Source organism: Vigna unguiculata, chromosome 5 (genome assembly GCF_037176805.1).
Source record: "Vigna unguiculata cultivar grain cowpea cultivar isolate G323 ecotype 2 chromosome 5, ASM3717680v1, whole genome shotgun sequence".
Classification (NCBI taxonomy): Eukaryota; Viridiplantae; Streptophyta; class Magnoliopsida; order Fabales; family Fabaceae; genus Vigna; species Vigna unguiculata.
In genome coordinates this window covers 201686-222198 of record NC_140796.1, presented here as the reverse complement: position 1 = coordinate 222198, position 20513 = coordinate 201686, and the positions used below count along the sequence as shown (strand labels likewise).

The window sequence follows — 20513 nt, the reverse complement described above, 5'->3', positions numbered from 1 at the left end:
GAGTATTAATTTAGTATTATCGGTCTTTCATATATATATATATATATATATATATATATATATATATATATTATACACTGTGTTAGGTTATTTTTATGAACAAACATTTAATATGATTAAATAATACGAACTTTGCACCTAATGTAGAAGACATTTAATAATGACAAGTCAAAACATAATTTTGGGAAATAAGTTGATTACTTAAAGGAAAATGATATTTTAACATATTTTTTTACTTATTTTTAACTTAGTATTTCAATTATCATTAAACTATCTATTTTGATTCTTTTAATGATATGATGTGATAATTTAATAGTAATTGAAGTGGTAAGTTAAAAATGGATGAAAAAAGTAGATTAAAATATCTTTATCTTTACTTAAATCAGAAAATGTATAATCAACGACGATTGTTATTTCATATATTTGCATTTTATTTTTTGGAATGTGTTTTGGCACGTTGAACTGTATTTTTTTCTTTATTTTCAATGCACGTATAATTCGATTTAAATACCACCTCTTATGGATATTGTTGCCAGGTTACAAGTTAGTAATGTTCAAAATGTAAAAATACTATTTTTTAAACTATAATAAAGATGATATTAAGGATATTTACATAATTGACAAATAAATATTTAATGATTAAATAATATTTTGGGTTATTCGGAAAAGCGAGCCGATAATTAATCAAAAAAATTTGGACCAATAAATTACGAACTAACCTAACTTAAAAAAAAATCTTTCTCATTACAAGAGGACGAATGTTTGAATATAAAGGAATTCAAGCAAGGTTTAAAGGTATGTTTACAAAAGTCAACACACGAAAATAATGGTTAACAAACAAACATAATACATTGTACGAACAAATGAAAGAAAATATCTCAAAACAATATCTTTACCATTTTAAAAAAATATAGCATATACTCATTAATTAAACAAGCTAACTTAAAAGACAATATTTGATATTGATCACTCTTTAAACATAACTTATTAAAAAACAAACTTTTCAAACTCTAAGATTTTTTTTATTACCCATATCCGCTCATACATACAATAAATATAATTGATTTACTTACTGAATCTATATCTATATATAAGTTAAAAGTTATCTTTTTAAAATATTCTATCAAACAATTGATAATCTACTTTTAGATGTATGATTATTAAAAAATAATTTTTTAAATTTTAAAGAAAAGAGAGGAAGACGGATAAAATGTTGTCTGTAAAGTAACGGTAAACATTTATTAGATGTCAAAATGCTATAAACTTACGCAAATTGTAGTAAAATTATTTTTCCTTTACCTTGAATATTTATCGTAATAATTAATTCTACCGGTTTGTAATAAATTTCAACAAACTTATATTAAAATCAAAGGGATAGATAACCACACGACATTAACCGTTAATGCCAGGTGGATAGAGTTTTTCTTACCGTGGGAGTGCTCGCATTGGATAACTAGTTTTCAATGTTCACGTACCTATATATACGTGGGTTGGGTATCGTTGAATAGCAATTACAAATCCGTGGCGCGTCGACTTAGTGTTGTGTGTGCTTCTCCTCCAAAAGAAGCACCACTCACTCATGCTCGCGCTGCGTGCGGTGTTGGGAGAATCGGAAGAATCCAAAACCGAAACGTACTCGAAGAAGATGAAGTTGAAGATTAACGTCAAGACTCACTCTGTTTTCCGAGTGAATCCTCAAGATACGATACTATTTTTTCCAGAATATTTGATTTTCTTTCAGTTCTTTTGTGTTTCTTGAATATTCTTTTTGTTCCTGATGTGTGGTTGCTTTTGCGTCAAATGCTATCGAGCCTCGAGTTGAGCCTACCCACCCCTCCTTAGTTGAGGGAAGATTCCAATTACCATGTCAAAAGACAATCGCTTAATTCACTCTTCTGGTTTCTGCCATTGAAGCAATCCCGGGATCTTTAAAATTTCTTTTTGTCGGGGTGACCATTTAGCTCATCTTAATAGAGGGGTTAACCCTCTCGGAGCATGTATCAGAAAGAATTTTAGAAAGTGACAGTGAAAAAGGTGATTTTTTGCTATTTCAATGAGTATGGAAGTGGGCTCAAATCAGATGATTTTAGTGCAATATCTATTGATGTGCTAAAGACTTAAAGCTCTCTTCAAAAAGAGAGATTTGACTGCCATGACATAGGCTTCATACCTAAAATCAAACGAAATGAAAGATTAAATCGAGGAATTATTTTGTGGATTGTTAGTTTTATTGGTTGATTTTTTAGGTTGCTGATATTCGAAGAAGAATATAGAAGCAGCGCAAGGTGCTTAATGATACGTTTTAGTTTGACTTGTTACATTTCTAAACTTTCTTGATGTTGTTCTTTATAAAATTGGGATTCATGTCTTTGCTTCTGTTGAACAGCAAATTCGTGGAAGTGAACAAAGGCTTAATGACGACGGTTATCTCCTTTATGGGGCTACCTCCAAAAGTTGAGCAAAAAAGATTCAAATTTTGTATTTTACAAATTTTGTTAGACTTCACAAAATTATTTTAAAACTTTAAATATATCCGTTACTTAAAAAAAAAAAACTACAGGTTTATAAAATAAACATAAACGTACTAGCATAAATTTTGTTATTGATGTTATAAATATTAGCTTTGAAGTTCATTTTAGTTAAACACGAATTGTTTCCATGCAAAGTTGACTGTTATAAAGTAATTGAAAATAATGTCATACATTTGAAGCACACAATTCAAATGGTATAAAAAAAGTTTTTACGTGATTATATTATTTTATGGGTGGAAGAATATAAGGTTAAGTGTATTTTGGAATCTTTGTCTTTCATGAAAGTTGACGATAATAAAATATGATGCGGTGAAAAGAAAATAAAAGAAGAGAAAAGAAAAGAAAAGAAAAAAAAATAGTATCTGTTTGTTTGGCAGTGCAGCACAGCGAAGCATATGTCAGCAACTGGCAATAGTAACTCCTTTCTCTTTTTCATACAAATCTCAATTCCTCACTCACTCTCACTCTCACTCACCTTTTCCTTAGCTTCGAAGCACCTTGGCTTCAACACTCACTCTCCGTGCTAGGGTTTTCCTTCTCCCATTCCCAATCAGAATCCGAATCTCAGCTTTCCCTTCTCTCTGCTCGGTACCTTTTTCTTCTATCGTACGCCTTTATGCTTCTGCATCTTTACTCATCATCACCATTTTCTTCTTTCTCTACACAGTGTGGTCGGAATGTCGGCCTCCAGAGGAGGGGCGGGGCCGTCGTCTGAGGCGCCGCCACCCAGGCGGATCATACGGACGCAGACAGCCGGGAACTTGGGAGAGTCGGTCATTGACAGTGAGGTCGTGCCTTCCTCTCTCGTCGAAATTGCGCCCATTCTTCGTGTCGCTAACGAAGTTGAAAAGACTCATCCCAGGGTTGCTTATCTCTGTATGTTTATTTCTTCACTTTCTTCACTTTCCACTTTCATCATCCTTCCTTCTATTTTTGCGTCAATTTTATGTTGATCTTGCATTGCAGGCCGCTTTTACGCTTTTGAGAAAGCTCACAGGCTGGATCCCAACTCAAGCGGTCGTGGTGTTCGCCAATTCAAGACCGCACTTCTTCAACGCCTTGAAAGAGTACCTAACCATTCTCCTACTTCATTTCTTTCCGCCTCTGCTGCATACACTCTTTCCCACTTGATCTCCTCCAATATATCCTCCGCACTAATTGTCGTTAAATATTTTGGCTAACCTGAAGAAATGTATCTCGTACACATGCTCTGTGCTTGTGTATGCGTGTGTCATTTGCTGTTCTCGTTAAGAAAGTATGGAAATAATCAATGAACTATGGAAATTCTTTAATTAAGAGTGGAAATCGGTCATCATTGATGGTGCCCAGTTCTTTCTTATCCGTGGGACCGTAGAATAAATTTATCAGCACGAGTTGAAAGTTCTGTATATGTTTAAGATTTAATGCTTTCTATCCGCGTAAAAGATGACAGCAGTAGAAATCCAAGCTGTTAAAGTCTCCAGAACGAATCATGTATGAGTAGAACGAGTTGTTTGTTGCCAGTATGAATTTTATGATCCTGTGTGTTAGTTTAAATGACTTCATTCTGAGTCTCTCTATGTTTTATTTTGGTCATTTTGTTCCATAATTGTTAGGAAAATGATCCTACTCTGAAAGGAAGGGTTAAGAAGAGCGATGCTCGGGAGATGCAAAGTTTTTATCAGCATTACTACAAAAAATATATCCAAGCTTTACAAAATAAAGCTGCCGATAAAGCCGACCGGTAGATTCTCTAGATGATTTTCTATTGACATGTTATCCTGCTATTGTGTGACTAATAGTTTGTCTCTTTCAGTGCGCAGCTCACCAAGGCATATAACACAGCTAATGTTCTTTTTGAGGTTTTGAAGGCTGTTAACATGACACAATCTATGGAAGTTGATCGTGAGGTTATTTTCTGTGACTCCTTAGATGTCTTTTTTCTATTGGGGTCCCCTTCTTCCTAGGATTTTACAGGATGGTACATTACTAGTACGCATGATTGATTTGCCATTGCCATTGCCATTGCCATTGTTACAGATTTTGGAGACCCAAGATAAAGTTGCTGAGAAAACTGAGATCTTAGTTCCTTTCAATATTCTTCCTCTTGATCCCGACAGTGCTAACCAGGCTATAATGAGATTTCCCGAGGCATGAAATTCAGTTCCATACGTTGTAATTCTGATCATTTTACTTAGAATGAAACATACTTATTTATTACTCTTTATAGATCCAAGCTGCTGTGTATGCTCTTCGCAACACTAGGGGTCTTCCATGGCCTAAGGACTACAAGAAAAAAAAGGATGAAGACATTTTGGATTGGCTTGGGTCAATGTTTGGATTTCAGGTATAACACAATCAGAAACTATGTAATTGAATTGAACTTGTTTACCTCCTCTTGGTTTTAATATATAGTTTTATACGTACTGCAGAAACACAATGTTGCAAATCAGAGAGAGCATTTGATCTTACTGCTTGCTAATGTTCACATAAGACAATTTCCAAAGCCTGATCAGCAACCAAAGGTCAGTTTTAAATTGAACTTACGGATAGTTCTTTTGTTGTTTCTTTCTTCATGCTACAAATCCTCTGCCTTCCTACTTTATTTCTTTTATTATGAGTCAGAGGTCCCGCACATTTCATAAACATTCCGTTCTGAATCTCTGATGGCAATCAATCTTCATCTGTGAATTATGAACAAAAAAAACTAGGCAGCATTTGACTTGTTTTTTCTTTTTGTGTTGATAATTTTTCCCTTAGAATCTAAGGAAAACTCATCCTTGTTTTCATTGTTTCTTGTTTCTATGATACCGGGAAGGAAATGGTGAAAACTAGGGAGCTGTTGAGTTTGAGAAATTAGAGCATTATTTCGTTTTTCACGTACTGTTTCGTACTTAAATACAAAAATGAACCTTAATTTACTTTTGGTTCTTGCTTTTGACGATTTGTACTGTAAATGGTGAAAAACATGCTCCCTATTTATTTTATCCTGTTTCCACCACATCTTAGTACAAATTTTTGAAATCAGGAAACAAGGTGAAAACAAGGTAACATTTTTGTAATTATTTGTGAAAACAGGAAACAGTCCCTAAATTTTGTTGCTTTCACTCCTCCCTTTGGATATCCTTGATTAGAGGCAACAAAGTGAAAATAAGGTGATATTTTGTTAATTGTTAGTGAAAAAACATCTAGAAAAATTGAAGAAAATAAAACAAACACCATTTAGTATTTTTTTACCTACTTATCATTAATATAAATATAATACTGTAATTTATATTCTATCTACTTGTGACTAGTTTGATTTGTTTGATTAGTTGGATGAACGTGCTCTGACAGAAGTGATGAAGAAACTTTTCAAGAATTACAAAAAATGGTGCAAGTATTTGGGTCGGAAAAGTAGCCTTTGGTGAGTGTTTTTGCTTTATGTTGAGTGATAAATATTATACTGTGTTTTTGCTGACTGGCACCTCATAGCTTTGCTCATCTACAATGAAAAAATATGTATTTTAAGTTCTCCTTGTAACATGTCTTGTGGATGCATTTGGCAGGTTACCTACCATACAGCAAGAAGTACAGCAGCGTAAACTACTATATATGGGACTGTATCTTCTAATATGGGGTGAAGCTGCCAACCTACGATTCATGCCAGAATGCCTTTGTTATATATATCACCATGTATGCATTGTAACTTGAATAGATTTGTGATGATTATCTATTTTTCCCAGCATGTTTGGTTGTTTTTGATGCATTTGCAATGAAAAGCTAATTTGTATACGCAATGACGTGTGAATTCATTATCAAGCATATTGATCCCTACATATATCTGTGTGGGCCTGTTCTTTTTTCGGTAGATTTCACTTAGGAACAAAAATAAAAGTCTTTCTCTGTATCTGTTCTGTGGTTGGTGTGGGTGTGTTTTGCACGAGGGTTTGAGTTTCTAGCTCTAAGAAACCTAACAGATGCTGTTTTAGATGTATATGGAATAAATTTTTGGGAGAGCTGATGTTTATACTTTCTTGATGTTTAACCTAAGCAAGACAGTTATTGAGAGTATTATAATACCGGCATTAGTTGCTGACACTATAAATTTAATGAATGTAAGTTTCATTACCCATGGTTTATATCTTTAATTGTTGTTTCTTCATTATATGTAATGTCTGTCTGTGACTGTTTGCATTGAAACATGTCGTCATCATATAGATGCTTTTTGTCATGTTGTGATTTTGTTATATTTTTTTCCTGGCGTTGCATAATCTAATTTCGTGACTGTTTAGGAGGCCATGTGCATGTGTGTGTTATTCTCCCTATGGTTTTGGGTTTTACTCACGTTCTCACGCATTGTTGGTTGTCAATGAATGAGACTTTGATGGTAACTTGCTACTTTTTGTGAATGTTGACATGAATTGGTTCTTTTCAATATGGTTCCTGTAGATGGCTTTTGAATTGTATGGTATGCTTGCCGGTAATGTCAGTCCAATGACTGGAGAGAATGTGAAGCCAGCTTATGGAGGTGAAGAAGAAGCTTTTTTAGGGAAAGTAGTCAGTCCTATCTACGACGTGATTGCTAAGGTTTTTCTTGCATTGATTGCAGTCTGCATGTCCTTCTTTCATTTTCTGTTTGTGGCTGTCAGATCCATATAAACTTATTTTCATTCATTTTTCACATTGATGAATAAATTGATATTTTCTTGGTCAAAAGGAAGCTGCACGCAGCAAAAAGGGACGGTCAAAGCATTCACAATGGAGGAACTATGATGATTTAAATGAATATTTTTGGTATGGTTAATGTTTTACTTTTTCTCTGTATTGACTGTCGTACCTGTCAATGATTTAATTTTTAAAAACATACTTGTAGGTCTGCTGATTGTTTTCGGTTAGGTTGGCCTATGCGTGCTGATGCTGATTTCTTTTGCCTGCCTTCTTCTGAAAAGTTGTTTTTTGATAAATCTAATGTAAGTATTGTAACTTTAGACTCTGTCCTGATTATATTAGGTTCTTCTGATGATTCTATATACGCAGTAAATGAAATTGTGCATTTGCTCTGTTTTGAATGTTTGTAGCTACATGTTATATTTACTGCTGTAACTTGTATGTACAGGATGACAAACCACCTAGCAGAGACAGATGGGTTGGGAAAGTGAATTTTGTTGAGATAAGATCATTTTGGCATATTTTCAGGAGTTTCGACCGAATGTGGAGTTTTTTCATTCTGTGTTTACAGGTTTTAAATATTCTTTGCATTTTGTTGCTCTCCATCCTTGTCAGTTATTTTTTCCCTTCAATGCTTTGCAGAATAGAGTCTATCTCTGAAAAAGGTTATTTTTTTTTATTAGGCTATGATTATTGTTGCTTGGAATGGACCTGGTGGTGATCCAAGTGTGATCTTTAATGGTGACGTGTTCAAGAAGGTGTTGAGTGTGTTTATAACAGCAGCTATATTGAAGTTTGGGCAAGGTAGGCAAAAATCAATTAGTTGCATTTGCATTCAATTTCCAATAATGGTATTGCGGCTTACCTTGTTTTGATAATATAGCATATGCTTTCTGCATTTAGCTTAATTGTTTCTGTGTGAATTTGTAATCTATTTTGTTACTTTAACCTCCTACGTTTTGCATTGTTCATTATTTACACGTGTCAAAGCTATAAATTCCATAGCAAGATTGAATCAGTGAAAGTCAATAGTTTTTTATTTACTACATAGTGGATGAGTAGTCCGTTCTCAAAAGTTTTAAGATTGATGCAAAGTAGCCAAAGGCTAGCATCTTTCAGCTAAAACTTTATCCAAACATCTTATTTAAGTGCATTACAATTACAACAGAGAGATGAGAAGGCCTCTGGTGCGCAAATGGTTGTTTGGAGGAGTTTCTTTGATTTACTGTGAGGTTGGAAGACTTCTCTTGAGCAAATGTCACATGAAGTGCACTACAGGAGTTTCTTATATTTAACCTGAGGCAGTTTTGTTGTATAGTCTTGTTGTATCAAGCTGTCACATGATCCAATGCCCTTGTTGAGACAATTCAGCTTGAAAACCATTGAGGGCTTCTTTGGTTTTAAGTTGGATAGATTTTGATAGAATTAATTTTGAACTGCTGAGCACTTGAACATAGTTTAGCTGTGCCAAGTTAATCTCAATTATGGATCGTATATTGGTTGTGTTGCTGTAAGAGGAATTGCTTTCATGTGGTAGCCAAATGGGCGCTGTGACTTTGAAATAGTCCATCATTCCCAATGTTCATTGTGTGCTGTCTTGTTTTAGTTTTTTTATCTTTGTCACTCGATAACATCCTGTTCCTGTATAACTGCTCAAGTGTTTTGGAGTATTCATTTACTTAAGTTGTAGTTTCAACATTTCTTTGTTAAATAAATGACCTACTTGTGTAAATACTTTGGCTAATTGAAGGTATGCACATTGTTTCCTTGGCTGAACAGTTTATATAATATGTTGAGTTAAGATTGGGTTTGTCTTGAAAATGAAAACGAGTATTGGGGAGTCAAAATCTATTTCATTTGTTTTTTTCTCTTCGTGTTGAGAATGTATTATAGGAGTGAGTAGGAATGCTTCGTTATTTCATATAGTGTTGTTACTCTTGTTAATATTTTCTCCCCAACTATGACAGCTGTTCTTGATGTGATCCTAAGTTGGAAAGCACAATGGAGTATGTCGCTGTATGTGAAGTTAAGATACGTCCTAAAAGTTGTTTCAGCTGCGGCATGGGTGATTGTTCTGTCAGTTACTTATGCATATACTTGGGATAATCCTCCTGGGTTTGCTCAGACCATTAAAAGTTGGTTTGGAAGTGGTGGTTCAAGTGCTCCTTCATTGTATATTTTGGCTGTTGTTGTTTACCTGTCACCGAATATGCTTGCTGCAATATTCTTTCTGATCCCTTTTATTCGTCGTCATCTCGAGAGGTCAAACTATAGGGTTGTGATGCTAATGTTATGGTGGTCACAGGTAGGCCATAACCATCTTTTTTACTATATTTTCTCTGTTTCTAAGAACTATTGTGTCATTGCTGCTGGGATATTAGTATTGTAATAACTTGGTGTTTCTGATGCTTTATAATTGCCAGCCTCGTTTGTATGTTGGTAGAGGAATGCACGAGAGCGCATTTTCCCTTTTCAAGTAAGAAGTTTAAGTTGAATAGTTTCTGTTATATGTGAATGGTACAATTCGACAAGCCTAGCATATGATATTAATTTATCAACGTTTTTGATGTCAGGTACACAATGTTTTGGGTGCTTCTCATAATTACAAAGTTGGCTTTTAGTTACTATATTGAGGTTATTCATTTTAATCTCTTAGTATAAGCTATCATTTCTTTCAGTTGTCGCAGGAAGTCATTTGAATTTGCATATTTAGCTTCACAATTTCACATAATGATGGTTATGAAATATAGTCAATTCTTTTTGGGTTCTTGGTCTCATTGTTACAACAATTATTGAATTCTAATTTTATATTTTTTGTGAATGATGTTTAGTTGGGATTTTAGCTGCATTTTCTGTAATAGTCAATGAATTTTACTTGTTCTTAATCTGTGCTGCATTAATGAAGCGTCACAGGGAAATACCTTTACATTACATCTTTAGAATAATTAATTATTTTTCTTTTCTTTTCTATTTAGGAGGTTCTCTTATCTTCCAGCTTCAGATCTTTGACTTTTTTTCATAATGGTCTTTAGTCAATTGTTTTTACATGTTTTAACCTTCTTCCATCTGTCCATAGATAAAACCTCTCGTGGGACCTACTAAAGCTATAATGAATGTAAAAATCACAACTTTCCAGTGGCATGAATTCTTTCCTCATGGTTAGTAAGCTTTAATGTTTGTACTTTCATTTTAGTTAATTTTTTCATAGAAATTTTTAAGTTTTTTGTATGTTTTGCAGCAAGGAACAATATTGGTGTTGTAATTGCACTTTGGTCGCCAATTATCCTGGTATGGGTTTATGATGTACTTCATTTATATCCTATTTTAAACATTAGTAGTGTAGTTGTATAATTTCTTTTTTGTCAGGTATACTTCATGGATACCCAAATTTGGTATGCCATATTCTCAACATTATTTGGTGGTATTTATGGTGCCTTCCGTCGGCTTGGGGAGGTTAGCATATTGTCCACACTTCTGTTGTCACTTAGATTGTGGGTTGTTTTGGATAATTAATTTTTCATGTTAATTCATTGTTTTGTCTTTTTTGATATACTTGGGTGGAAAATCTATCTTGAAGGTATTGTTACTCCATTACTTATATCTGGAAACCGCTAGATCTGAATGACTACCCACTAACTTTTAGTTGCTCTTAATTGAGTCAATTGACTTTTAGACTCTTAATTATGGGATTGAACCTTTTTGTTTTGATTAACTTTCGTAATAATTATTGTGCATTACTGCTTATCCTGTATCATGGTATCTGATACAGAAACTAGGAATGCTAAGGTCTCATTTTGAATCATTGCATGGTGCTTGAATATAATATCTATTTCTTTTAAGTAATAATTATTGTGCATTACTGCTTATCCTGTATCCTGATATCAGATACGGACACTAGGAATGCTAAGGTCTCGTTTTGAATCATTGCCTGGTGCCTTCAATGCCAGTTTGATTCCTGAAGAAACAAGTGAGCCAAAGAAAAAAGGACTAAAGGCCACTTTGTCCCGCAGATTTCCCAATGTTAGTTGTTTTACTTTTATCATCACTTAATTTAGCTTTCAGGTTAAATGGCATAACTTTGAATTACAATACTTGATCGATTGATGCAGATCTCATCTAACAAGGGGAAGGAGGCTGCAAGGTTTGCACAACTGTGGAACCAAATAATTACTAGTTTCAGGGAAGAAGATCTTATTAGTGATAGGTAATGTGAGGGATACTTAATATGTTTGTGGTTCTTGATCTTATTTATCTCTTGATCAATCAATCTATCAATGGAGTTGTGTATTTTTTCAACAGTGTACGTGTTAATGTGGTTATGTTTTTCAGGGAAATGGACCTTTTGCTTGTACCATATTGGGCTGATACTCAGTTGGATCTTATACAATGGCCCCCGTTTCTACTTGCTAGCAAGGTTTGTTCATTTTCACTTTGATAGACTTTGCTACTATCATTTCCATGTCTAATCATTCAGTAACTGCGTTTGTGGCCATTTGCCTTTCAGATCCCAATTGCACTAGATATGGCTAAGGACAGCAATGGAAAGGATAGAGAGCTAAAGAAAAGAATTGGTGCTGACAACTACATGTCTTGTGCTGTCCGTGAGTGCTATGCTTCATTTAAGAGCATTATTAAGCAGTTGGTTCAAGGGGAACGGGAAACAGCGTAAGTAGTTGTACTTTGTGAATGATGGTCTATGTAAAATTCCCACCTAGCTCCAAATATATTTATTTCTAGGAAATAGTCAGCTTTATCACCTCTGGTTGATGAATGTTTTCAAGTCTTAACTAAAATCTGAAAGATTCTTTATCTATCTATCTCTTGAAGCTTTATCACCTTGTGGATGTATTTTTTCAAGTTCAACTCACTTCTGAAAGGTTGTGTCCATCTATTTTTTGTTTATAACTTTGTTGTGTTGCTTATTTCAGGGTTATAGAGTACATGTTCAATGAAGTGGATAAACATATAGAATCAGATAAACTGATTGTTGAATTCAGAATGAGTGCACTTCCTAACCTCTATAAACAGTTTGTTCAGCTAATAAATTATTTGGTAATATTTCAGAACTATTTTATGCAATTTTTGTACATTTTGTTTCTCTGTGACAGTTTAGTATATTTGTCAAAATCTTACGAAGTTATTTTAATTATTGTAGCTGGATAATGATCCAAAAGATAGGGACCAAGTTGTGATTCTATTCCAGGACATGCTGGAGGTTGTGACGAGAGATATAATGATGGAGGAGCAGGATCAAATATTCAGGTAATGTACACATAGATTGTTGTCTCTGCTATCTTGTTTCTCATGTGTTCATTTAGAAAATGTGCACGTCATATTCTTACCTTTTAACCTAGAGGCTAGTATTTCTAGCTTTTAATTTTCATGTATTTGGTGTACATGTTGGCTTTCAAACTCAATACCAAACACGTGCCATATCTTTTAGTTGCATCCTTTTCCCTCCCCTGATTTTGATTATAACCATATTATTTCAGTTTGGTGGATTCAACCCATGGTGGTACAGGACATGAGGGGATGCTTCACCTTGAGCCCGAGCCCCATCACCAATTGTTTGCATCTGTAGGAGCTATCAAGTTTCCAATCGAACCAGTTACTGCAGCTTGGACAGAGAAGGTTTGTTGCTAATTAAATTATTCTGCTAAAAGTTGAAATGAAGTGCTTTTTTAATGACATGTTTACACTTTTTGGGGTAGATTAAACGACTTTTCTTGCTGCTTACGACAAAAGAATCTGCCATGGATGTGCCATCTAACTTAGAAGCAAGAAGGCGTATTTCTTTCTTCTCAAATTCTTTGTTTATGGACATGCCTATGGCACCAAAAGTTCGCAACATGCTTTCATTCTCGTAAGGAATCTTTTAGTCCCAAGTACTTTGCAATGCTTTATTGTTGTAATTTATTGTTGCCTGCGCCTCATCACCAATTGTTTGCAATACAGAAATCTCCCCTCTTGATGTGATTTCCATCATCTTAGTCAGTTCCTTCCCCTGCATTATTGACTGGAGAGTCAAAGTTCCTAAATTTTTTAACGTCTAACAGGATGCACAATTAAAGTAACTCTTCACTTTGGTTTGTGATGCCCAGTATTTTAATTTCATAGAGCACTTGCATTTAGATGGTAAAAGCCTATGGACTACTGTAATGTTGTGAATGAAAGACTTGATACAATTGAATGGCTAGTCCAGGTTACTCAAAGATGTTCTCAAGAATTATTCTTTTGGGAGGGGTGTAAGAAACATCCTCTCTTATGGAAAACGAAAAAGCTGGAGATCAAGTCATTAAATAAGTTGTGATACCCATTGAATTTGTGATTTTTAATAAATTAACCCATGACTGAATATGCTCTAAAGGATGTCTTATCCGCATTTCTCTTTTTAGTAGAATTAGTAAGGAAGAAAAAACATCTTTATGTAAGAAACAAATTAGAGTAAATTTTTGGTTCTAATTATAAGAAACATGGTATCACTTTCAAATGAATTAACTGCTAACTTTCTTTTATATTCTTAAATTATTACATAGTCTACTAATGAAATATCCACTCATTTCCCACGAAAGTGGATGAATGTAATCATCACTTAATCTCTTTTTGGAATGAAATCTAAGTTTATGAGTTTATTAATTAAAATGAACTAACTAAACTATTTGTATTCGTGTTGTGAGTTATGTATTTGTTTCTTATATATAGGGCACGAGGTAGTCTTTTCGATGTGTTTGACTAAAGAATGCAGAATTTTATCTTGTAGTATATCTGCTTGAATTATACCCCATATACAAATGTTAGTATATTGATCATGCACTAAACATTGTTTAAAATGGTTTAATTCCTTTGTTTTGGTGTGTTTATATCTTTATTGTTAATTTAGTTATTGGATTTTGGTTATAGGGTTTTGACACCATACTATACAGAAGAAGTTCTATTTTCCTTACTAGATTTGGATTCACCTAATGAGGATGGTGTTTCAATACTGTTCTACTTGCAAAAGATTTTTCCTGGTTTGCCAATACTCCCAAATCTCTTTCGTTCCATAAATATAAAAATTTCTGAGGATATCAAATGTATTCTTTTATACCTTTTTGGTTATCAATGCAACAGATGAGTGGAACAATTTTCTTGAGCGTGTGAAGTGTACTGAGGAGGATATTAAAGCGAGTGAATCTGACGAGTTAGTAGAAGACCTTCGGCTTTGGGCATCATATAGAGGGCAAACATTGACCAGAACTGGTTCTCTCTCTCTCTCTCTCTCTCTCTCTCTTTCACCCCTCCCCTGTGCATACACTTATGATTTCAAGTGGTTAGTGTTAAATAATTTTCATTCATCATGAATACCTAGTTCTCTAGGATCGCAGTCGGAAAATTACGACACCAAATTAATGAGACAATATTCATTATACAAACCTCTTGAAGTCACTGTTCTTCAAGTTGACTTCGAGTCTTGTTAAATGCTGTTTACAACTTCCCTTGGAATGGTCTGTCCTTGCGTAACTTTCAATTATAAGATAATGTGTTCCTACTCAAGTCTTTTCTGTCTGCCCCAAAGACATTATTTATAGAAAGTGAAGAAAAGGGGACCTACCCTTTCACGTACACCATGGCTAACTCATGTCTCGTTATCTAGAGTTATTTTATTGAAACCTATGTACTGAATAAATCAGTGGAAGATTAATACTTTAGAGATACAAATCTCTAATACTAGCATATATTCTATTTACTTATGTGCAGTTACGTTTTAGCCTCCTTGAAGAATGTAATATATCATTGCAATTGACTTACATAAAATTCAAATTAATGCAGTAAGAGGTATGATGTATTATAGAAAGGCTCTGGAACTGCAGGCTTTTCTTGATATGGCGAAAGATGAAGGTAATGCTCCTTCTTTTTTGAATGATTAAGTGAAATTTCTTTATTTATATGTACTGTAGTTGCCGCCCAGTTAATTAGTTATTCAAATATACTGTTTTAAGGTTTTTGGTCTTTTTCTTTTGATTCGTGTGGCTGAATTGTTACCAATGGGCAGATTTGATGGAAGGTTATAAAGCCATAGAAAACTCAGATGACAATTCAAGGGGTGAAAGGTCATTATGGACACAATGTCAAGCAGTAGCTGATATGAAATTCACATACGTGGTATCATGTCAACAATATGGCATTCACAAGCGGTCTGGTTCTCCTCTTGCACAGGGCATATTAAGGCTTATGACAAGGTAAAAAATAGAATTCAGTATTTTATGTTTCTTTCTTAAAAGTAGAATCTCTGTACAGAAGTTCTGAAGTATATAGGTGTTAGTTTTGGGAGCTTTTCCTTTTTCTATTACATTTCCCCAAGACCCATCCCTATGAACATACCAGCCAAGAACTTTTGACTTAGTAGTAGCTTAAAACCCAAACATTCATGAAATTACTGAAATATCGACTTCAATTTTAGCTATATAGCATTTTTTTTAAAACCGGCGCAAGAATCAGTGCAATGCATTGGCTAAAAGAGCTTCCTCATTAATGATCCTTTTGGCAGAGGAGAGAAATATGAGGTAAATAAGAAGGGTGTTTAGTTGATATGTTTACATTTGGCAGATATCCGTCTCTTCGAGTTGCCTATATTGATGAGGTAGAGGAACCTGTCAAAGACAGTAAGAAAAAGATCAACAAGGTTTATTACTCATGCTTGGTTAAGGCAATGCCGAAATCAAATAGTGCTTCAGAGCCTGAACAGAATCTGGACCAGGTATTTGGATTTTGATGAATGTGTTACTTATTTTTTCCCAACTAGTAATGTTTTTGTTTTGATTGGAGAAGTTCTACTAGAAGACGGATGGAAATTTCAACTAGATGGGCGGCAGGAATTCCTGTAGTATTAGGAAACATTCAGACAGAAAGCGAATGTAAAAACTAGGGTTGTAGCAAGGTTGCACAATACCTCTGTATGTCAAACATAAAATCTTGGGTTTTAAGCAAATTGCGAAAGAGTATTGATAATCTTTTGATGCCATGACACGTGTTGGTTGCATAAGGAAAAGAATGTGCGGAGTGTGTGGTGTCAAATGCCTGTTTTGTATATGAATATCTTCTATAAAGGAACACATGTTTCTGTTTTAGTTTATTCAGGACAGGAAGAAACAATGGGGGCCCCCTTTTTCTTTTAACTTACACAAACACTGGAAATAAAATTGAATACGCCCTTACATAAGGAGGCAATTGTTGGGTTATTTAATTTTAAGAAAAAATGGCGGAGCCATTTCTATATAACTAAATGCAATTATTAACCTTGACTATTTTCTAAACTATCATTCACTTTTTTAGTAATATACTTTGTTTGATTGTTTCAATCAGATTATATATAAAATAAAGCTTCCTGGACCAGCAATTTTGGGTGAGGGCAAGCCTGAAAATCAGAATCATGCAATAATTTTCACACGTGGAGAGGGCTTGCAAACAATAGATATGAACCAGGTATGATGATCATATATGTGCTCATCATTGTGAGGTCTCTTAAGGCCATGTGATTAAGTTGCACATTTTATAGGATAACTACATGGAAGAAGCTTTGAAAATGAGAAATTTGCTGCAAGAGTTTCTTAAAAAGCATGATGGTGTTCGGTTTCCTAGTATCCTTGGACTTAGGGAGCATATTTTTACCGGAAGGTAAATCTGTATTGGTCTATTTGCAACCATACAATTTTTTGTGTGTTTCTAACTAGTGTTTGGCTCTGGCTCCAGTGTTTCTTCCCTCGCATGGTTCATGTCAAATCAGGAGACAAGTTTTGTGACAATTGGTCAGAGATTGTTGGCTAATCCTTTGAAGTAAGTTGTTCTGTTCTACTGTTTTTTTTTTTTTTTCTGGGTTCAGGATAATATGGACGGAATTTTGGAAGAAATGCACTTCCAGTTTTTCACGAGAGAATTGCTAACTGCATAGAGAGTGAATTCTTAAACATAAATAGAAAAGGAATGTTAAATGTCTGAAATTGGTAGATAGATTTTATTAGATAATTGTCATTTGTTCTTTGTCAATAGGGTGGAGAGTAACAAATCACTCTCATCTTGGTTTAAGGCATTGCTTTTGACTGGCTTTGGTCTACTGATTAATACATTGGATTTATGTAGGAAGTTAAGCTATTACTCTCTTGGCAGTATGTAAAAATAAATAGCAGTGTCTAAACTGTTTTACTCTCTACTTATGTAGGGTTCGTTTCCATTATGGTCACCCTGATGTCTTTGATAGACTTTTTCACCTCACAAGAGGGGGTGTGAGTAAAGCCTCCAAGGTTATCAATCTAAGTGAAGATATTTTTGCTGGTATTGTGTCTTCCAATTGCTGATTGTTTGCTTACTTTTGTTTGATTGAATGTTTCTTTATTGGTTTGGCTTTTTCTGTTATTTTTAGGCTTCAACTCTACCCTACGAGAAGGAAATGTTACTCACCATGAGTACATACAAGTAGGGAAGGGAAGAGATGTGGGTCTCAATCAGATTTCTATGTTTGAAGCAAAAATAGCTAATGGCAATGGGGAGCAGACACTAAGTCGAGATGTATATCGACTTGGGCACCGTTTCGACTTCTTCAGAATGTTGTCTTGTTATTTCACGACAGTTGGATTTTATTTCAGTACCCTTGTACGTTATCACCAAATTACCTTTCACTTGCATATTATGTAGATTATTATTATTGTTGAAAATCCCACATCAACTAGAGATATGGTCAAATTATAGTATGTAAGAATGAGTTTGACTTAAAGTTCACTTATTTTAAAATGTCTAATTCTCTGTGCGGGAGGGGGTATTGGATATACCAACTAAAATATGACCAAATTTAGTATAATATAAGTAAGTACAAATATTTATAAGTCATTTTATGTGAGATTGAATTAAACTTAAAATTTACTTTCTAAAAGTTATTATTATTATTATTTTTTCAACATGCAAGATCCTTGTTGGAATCCAAAGGGATTGAAAAGTGGCAGTTGCGGGGTTGAACTACCTACCCAACTTGTGCCTCCTAATTTAGGCTGGGGGAGGAGGGGTATATTTTTGATAAAATGAGCTAAATGGTCAAATTTTGAAGTTGTATACCATGGAATTTTGAAAATTTTCCCCTCTTCATTTTTATGCAGATAACTGTTCTCACTGTGTATATATTCCTATATGGTCGCCTTTATCTTGTTCTTAGTGGGCTTGAAGAAGGTCTGAGCACTCAAAAAGCCATTCGAGACAATAAGCCTCTTCAAGTAGCTCTTGCTTCTCAGTCATTTGTTCAGATTGGGGTTTTGATGGCCCTGCCCATGTTGATGGAAATCGGTTTGGAGAGGGGCTTCCGAACTGCTCTCAGCGAGTTCATATTAATGCAACTGCAGCTGGCCCCAGTATTCTTTACATTTTCACTTGGGACAAAAACTCATTATTTTGGAAGAACATTGCTGCATGGAGGTGCTAAATATAGACCAACTGGTCGAGGATTTGTGGTTTTCCATGCTAAATTTGCTGACAACTACAGACTTTACTCTCGTAGCCACTTCGTCAAGGGTATTGAGCTCATGATACTGCTTGTTGTTTATCAAATTTTTGGTCATTCTTACAGAAGTGCTGTAGCATATATCTTGATTACTGCATCAATGTGGTTTATGGTGGGTACCTGGCTGTTTGCTCCTTTTTTGTTCAATCCTTCCGGGTTTGAATGGCAAAAGATCGTTGATGATTGGACTGATTGGAATAAATGGATTAGTAATCGAGGGGGTATAGGTGTTCTACCTGAAAAAAGTTGGGAATCTTGGTGGGAAGAGGAACAGGAGCATCTCCAATATTCAGGAATGCGGGGAATCATAGTAGAGATACTGTTATCATTGCGATTTTTTATCTACCAGTATGGTCTGGTATATCACTTGAATATTACGAAGAAAGGCCAAAAAAGTTTTCTGGTAATTCTTAACCTAAGCTGTTATCTTTTCCTGCATTTTTATCTCAGTAATTATAATTTGGTAAGCTGAATGGAATTATCGATAACCTTTCCTTGGCTTACAGGTCTATGGCATTTCGTGGTTGGTGATATTTGTAATATTGTTTGTAATGAAGGTTAGTAACAAGCTCTGGGAGTATATTGTATGGGCATGTTTGTATTTCTATTCTTCCTCAGTATACAATATTGAATCGCACTAATGGGCTTGTTCGCTTCTCTTTCCTGAAAAAAAAAATGCAATTTCTATGGTCTGACACATTTTGGTATTCTGTTTTTCTTGTTGTCTCTCAGACGGTATCTGTTGGGAGGCGTAAATTCAGTGCAAATTTTCAACTCGTCTTCCGACTAATCAAGGGACTGATATTCCTCACTTTTGTCTCGATTCTAGTCATTTTGATTGCGCTTCCGCATATGACAGTGCAGGACATTGTTGTTTGCATTCTTGCTTTCATGCCAACTGGTTGGGGAATGCTGCAGGTATAGTGTATATAATGTTTTAGTATAGTGTGCTTCAGTTGCATTATATATGTTGCCTTCAACTTGTTTGTGGTTTTGATTTCTTGCAGATTGCTCAAGCATTAAAACCTTTAGTACGCCGGGCTGGGTTTTGGGGATCAGTGAAAACTCTTGCTCGAGGTTATGAGATTGTGATGGGTTTGCTTTTGTTCACTCCTGTTGCTTTTCTGGCTTGGTTTCCTTTTGTTTCAGAATTTCAAACCCGTATGCTGTTCAACCAAGCATTCAGCAGAGGTTTGCAAATTTCTCGTATTCTTGGTGGACAAAGAAAGGAGCGCTCTTCTCGCAACAAGGAATAGTTTTCTAACTATGATGGCTTAATATTCGGAGCCCCAACTTCTTGGTCGCGCTATTAGCTGCACCAAGATGATATTCTGTATCAATTGTAAGTAGTTGTAACTATGAATCACACAGATTCTACTCTTCGCTTTCATTACAACCTTAAGTTATCATCATCAATTATTCAAGTTATCAAGTCTTTCACCTACAAAATCGAAAAGATCGATCGATCATACTAGTAATTAGTTTACTATTATAATATAGAATGGTTGAGAGGAGATATGATTTATTAATATCAATTCTTCTGTACAATATACGTTAGTTTAATCATCAGTCCCCGACTTTTTGTAATTAAAAATATTATAGAAATGGAAATGGTTAATCCGGTTGTCTTTGAATCTTTCCTGAAGCGTTGAAAGTGTCAACCTGAGAAATCGAAGAGGGAAGTGTTCTACCGCAAATCGGTAACCTCTGTTGTCGACAAGAGTTATTTCGTACGCTTCGACAATATGCTTGGCAGAAACAGCCTAAAATGGAAGCTTTTTAAAAACCATTAAAACAAACTGTCACCGCTTAACTCATCCTATTGTCCCTTG

The 20513-nt window shown here is 34.7% G+C and overlaps 1 protein-coding gene across 1 annotated transcript; it reads left to right on the top strand.

The window, feature by feature from the left end:
* The first annotated feature begins 2960 nt into the window (after positions 1–2960).
* On the top strand, positions 2961–20113 carry LOC114185614 (callose synthase 3-like). The gene is made up of 43 exons (XM_028073453.2): positions 2961–3119; positions 3199–3407; positions 3498–3598; positions 4127–4254; positions 4327–4420; positions 4551–4661; positions 4741–4857; positions 4943–5035; positions 5825–5916; positions 6059–6185; positions 6942–7079; positions 7210–7286; positions 7366–7462; positions 7609–7731; positions 7844–7964; positions 9128–9465; positions 9584–9636; positions 9734–9794; positions 10237–10318; positions 10399–10448; positions 10527–10613; positions 11046–11180; positions 11270–11364; positions 11490–11574; positions 11665–11825; positions 12089–12212; positions 12316–12422; positions 12653–12791; positions 12872–13023; positions 14061–14170; positions 14271–14399; positions 14970–15038; positions 15193–15379; positions 15747–15897; positions 16503–16622; positions 16696–16814; positions 16890–16973; positions 17356–17468; positions 17557–17786; positions 18284–19084; positions 19188–19238; positions 19414–19599; positions 19689–20113. The coding sequence occupies exons 2-43, from the start codon at positions 3209–3211 to the stop codon at positions 19935–19937; spliced, it is 5886 nt and encodes a 1961-aa protein (XP_027929254.2). The 5' UTR covers positions 2961–3119; positions 3199–3208; the 3' UTR covers positions 19938–20113.
* Positions 20114–20513: the final 400 nt, after the last annotated feature.